General features: G+C 34.8%; 1 protein-coding gene across 1 annotated transcript; it reads left to right on the top strand.

Annotated features, from left to right (window-relative positions):
• The first annotated feature begins 576 nt into the window (after positions 1-576).
• Positions 577-2,815, top strand: LOC21385399. The gene is made up of 4 exons (XM_024177208.1): positions 577-1,023; positions 1,889-1,957; positions 2,313-2,474; positions 2,580-2,815. Exons 1-4 carry the CDS (start codon positions 964-966, stop codon positions 2,604-2,606), a joined length of 318 nt encoding a protein of 105 aa, XP_024032976.1. The 5' UTR covers positions 577-963; the 3' UTR covers positions 2,607-2,815.
• The last annotated feature ends 741 nt before the right edge of the window (positions 2,816-3,556 follow it).

The following is a 3,556-nucleotide window of genomic DNA, read 5'->3' as shown; positions in this document are numbered from 1 at the left end:
AAATAACTGATAAAGTTTGAACCCATCAGGTATTCTATTAAATTGTTCAAAGAATCATCTCTACTATTTATTTCCATACGCATAAGTTACAAATTTATTAGAAAAAATAGGGTAAAAATGGAATAAAATATTTTATTTTAAAGAGAAAAAGATGAATTACAATTTACTACTATGTTTTAAAAAATATGCGATATCTTTCCTTGCCATATATGAAAAATTGTTATTTGGTGCATTTTGTCAATTATTATTGGGATTTATTTGGATTTATCTTTTAATTTAGACTTATTATTTTAATTTTTTTTTGTGTTATCATTATATTTATCATTAAACTAATTCGAGTTATGTTATGATTATTAATTGTAGTTCTATTAGGATTCAAAGAAAAAAATATTATAAATTACGATTTCCTTTGTCATTCATAGTTGTATTCAGTCTTTTATTCAACTCTCATGAATTCTTCCATCCACATGTTCCCCTTCCAATAATTCCTTAATTTTGTCAGGTTCTGCACCAAAAAAAGGTATATGAAAGGCTGACAAAATTGAGGAATTATTAGAAAGAGATGAACATGTAAATTTGTACTCAAAAGTTTTAGTCGTTTAACTCAGCAGTAAACTTTTTTTGACGTCGTTTTTAGGGTATTGATGTTGTTTTCGTAGGGTGAAACGGAATTGGAATCTCTTCAGGCTGTGTTTGGTTGGGGGGAATGAAAAGGAAAAGCCATTCTTTGCTCGACCACCGAACTCCAGCCATTGACCATCGACGCCATGGCTTCGAAGCTCCCGAACCAACTCCGAGCTCTCTACGCATCCACCACCCGTCACCGGCTTCTCTCTCCTCGATTCCCGAACCCTAACGAAGCTTTCCGAGACCTCCTTCTCGGTTCCAATGGCAGACTCTTCTCGGACGAAAGAAATTTGAATTTCTAATTTCTAATTTCCAATTTTCCAAATCGAAAGAAAGATGGCTGAAGAATCGACGCGGTCCCCCGTCAGGCTTATGAATTTCGTGTCGGAGGAGCAGGTGAATCTCATCTTTAATTTGTCCTTTAATTCTCTAATTCAATTATTCATTCGTATGTTTCTTTCTTTCTATCTTATTCTTGAAGATGAAAGCCCTAGAATTACATTTTTTTCTGGTGATTTAGGATAATCAAGTTTCAGACTTTTGTTGGAAAGTAGCATAAGATAGTCAGTTTGGGTAAAATATTCGTCACTCTTTTTTTTTTTCCCGCAGGGCCTCCTAAAGCTTTGGAAAGTAGCATAAGAGACTGAGTTTCTTGACAAATTAGAACTTGTAAGAGAACAACTAAGATTATTGTATTTTCAGATTGTTATTAATATTACTAAGTAGAATCAATTAGAGTTGGTATGATAGATTATTAGCCCAAATTTCTGCTATTACTCGGCAACAATGAGTATCTCTGTGTTTATGGAAATGTTGTTTAGATAATGCCCTGCCCTCGTTGTCTGTAAAATCTAAAACCGATGAAAGTTACATCGGTAAAAATGTCAATCTTCCACAGAAAGAACCTATATAGGTACAGTAATCACTAAGGTGGTTTTTGATATGCAATGCATACAACGTGAGAAAGGTTGAGGTGATTGTAACTGTATGTTTGCATCCATGTTTATGCTTATTATGTATGCCTTAGTGATGTAATAAACTTCTGCGGAGTGCAGCCTAAATGTGCTGATCATTATGTTGCCCTTTTTTTTTACATAGTTATTGCCAAGCATCTTATCTTCCAAACATAGTTTCCTTTGGCACTCACAGATGCCTTCACACGATTTCATTTTTTTTTCCCCTTAAAGGAATCAATGTGGTGCTTTTGAATCATTTCACCTTATATCATGTCAAGTCATTAATGTTTTGCTTTCCGGTTCAGGCAGCAGTAGCAGTACAGTCTATGATTGCACACGAGCTTAAGGAAACGCCTCCTGTTCCCGTAGTCCAGGTTGGTTTCTTATTTGTTTTGTTTATGTTCCGTTTGAATTTTCTCTAGGTGATTTTGCATTTACAAACCTGCAGAAACATCAAAGGTTGGTAATAGTTCAAGAATGAAACAGGCTTTTAGTTGAGGGATTTATAGTTGTAGTGACCTTAACGCCTATTCAGGTAGTCTTTCCTAATGGACTGTGTGAAAAGAAACCAGTCTCTTCTTGTTAGGCTCTTTGTGATAGGTGGGAGCTTTGGTCTTTAATGCAACCTGTGTGTGAGGGAGAAAGAGGGAGAGTTCTGTTCTCGTCTTGTTTCTGGTGTTCGTCATTTGTAGGTGGTGGCAGCTAAATGCAATCTGTTTCTGCCTGCAGGAACAGAAGGCAGCTGGGAAGAAGAATCCTCCTGCTCGTCCCATAGGTATGATCATAAAAGTCAAGCCACAAGCAAAAAAAGCCAGGTTGGATCAGGGAGGTGTTGAAGATTCCTCAAAAACAAAGAAAACTGTCGATATCAATACTGCAAAGACAAGAAATGTGAGATTTTATACTGTTGCTACTTTTTCCAAGTTCAACTTGAGATATCACACTTGTTGGAGATGTAGCTAAGGCTATCTTTTTTGTTTCTATGGTTGTTGCTAGTTGGTACATTCATCACTGCTCCTATGAGAGGAGAAATCAAATGTTCTACATGGAGTGGAGGCTAGTGTGTACAAATGTTTTCGTATCTTGTGCTCTCAATCACAATTAAGAGCTGTGAAATGGTCCATCAGCATGTAGACCGCCGCTTTCTATTTTGATATATATGAGTTATTATTTTTATTCACTCTTCTTTATCGTATGAAAAACAACTGATTTTGACCAAGTTATGTACATATTGTTATATAAGCTAAATAAACATAAGAATGTTTCTTCCTGACTTTTTTCCCTTTCGTTTTATTTATTTATTTATATGTTTCTTCGTGACTTTTTTCCCTTTCATTTTATTTATTTATTTATTTTCTTAAAGGGAGGTAATAACTCTTTTATTTTACGTTATTTTAGTCAAAGGAGAGATTGAATTACAAGTTCTTTTGTTTTGAGACAAAAATTTTTACTGATCAGGGAATGAAATAAGTTACTTTTACATAAATAGTATTTTTAGTTGATGTATGGCTGTAAGTAGTTAGGTGAAGTGGGCTTCACATGAAATAGGCAATTTCCTATCCTTGCCTACATTGACCTCTTTAGTTGTTTGCTTTCTTTTTCTTCTTTATTTTCCCCCCTTTTTTTCGAAGAAATTTGTTGCCTTCCATGCCTCTATATACCTCTCCTCTCTTTTGGCGACAAAATGACCATTTTACTTTGGGTTTTCTCAATTTTGATTGCCTTTCATGCTAATGCAATGTATATGAAAGATTTACAAGGTAGTTGTTAGAGCTAAGGATTATGTTGGAAACTATTGTGTGGATTGTGCTTCAACTTTGTCGTGATATGTTTCTAATGCCGGAGTGAGAAATAGAAAAGAAGAGAGAATATAAAGCTCATCATACTAGACATAATTTGACGGTTGGTGTATGTATATCAATCGTCAAAAAGTGAAGATGCATTCACTATGTCTATTTGTAGTTAACTATTGG

Source organism: Morus notabilis, unplaced genomic scaffold (assembly GCF_000414095.1).
Source record: "Morus notabilis unplaced genomic scaffold, ASM41409v2 Scaffold1266, whole genome shotgun sequence".
NCBI classification, from domain to species: domain Eukaryota; kingdom Viridiplantae; phylum Streptophyta; class Magnoliopsida; order Rosales; family Moraceae; genus Morus; species Morus notabilis.
Note: the sequence above shows the minus strand (reverse complement) of the source record. Positions and strands in the feature narration are given on the sequence as shown.

Bases quoted from the DNA above. Each gene is read 5' to 3' on its own strand.
- LOC21385399 (XM_024177208.1), top strand. From the start codon at position 964: ATGGCTGAAGAATCGACGCGGTCCCCCGTCAGGCTTATGAATTTCGTG. The intron at 1,024-1,888 runs GTGAATCTCATC...TTTCCGGTTCAG, and splicing joins ATTTCGTGTCGGAGGAGCAG to GCAGCAGTAGCAGTACAGTC. The intron at 1,958-2,312 runs GTTGGTTTCTTA...TTCTGCCTGCAG, and splicing joins CTCCTGTTCCCGTAGTCCAG to GAACAGAAGGCAGCTGGGAA.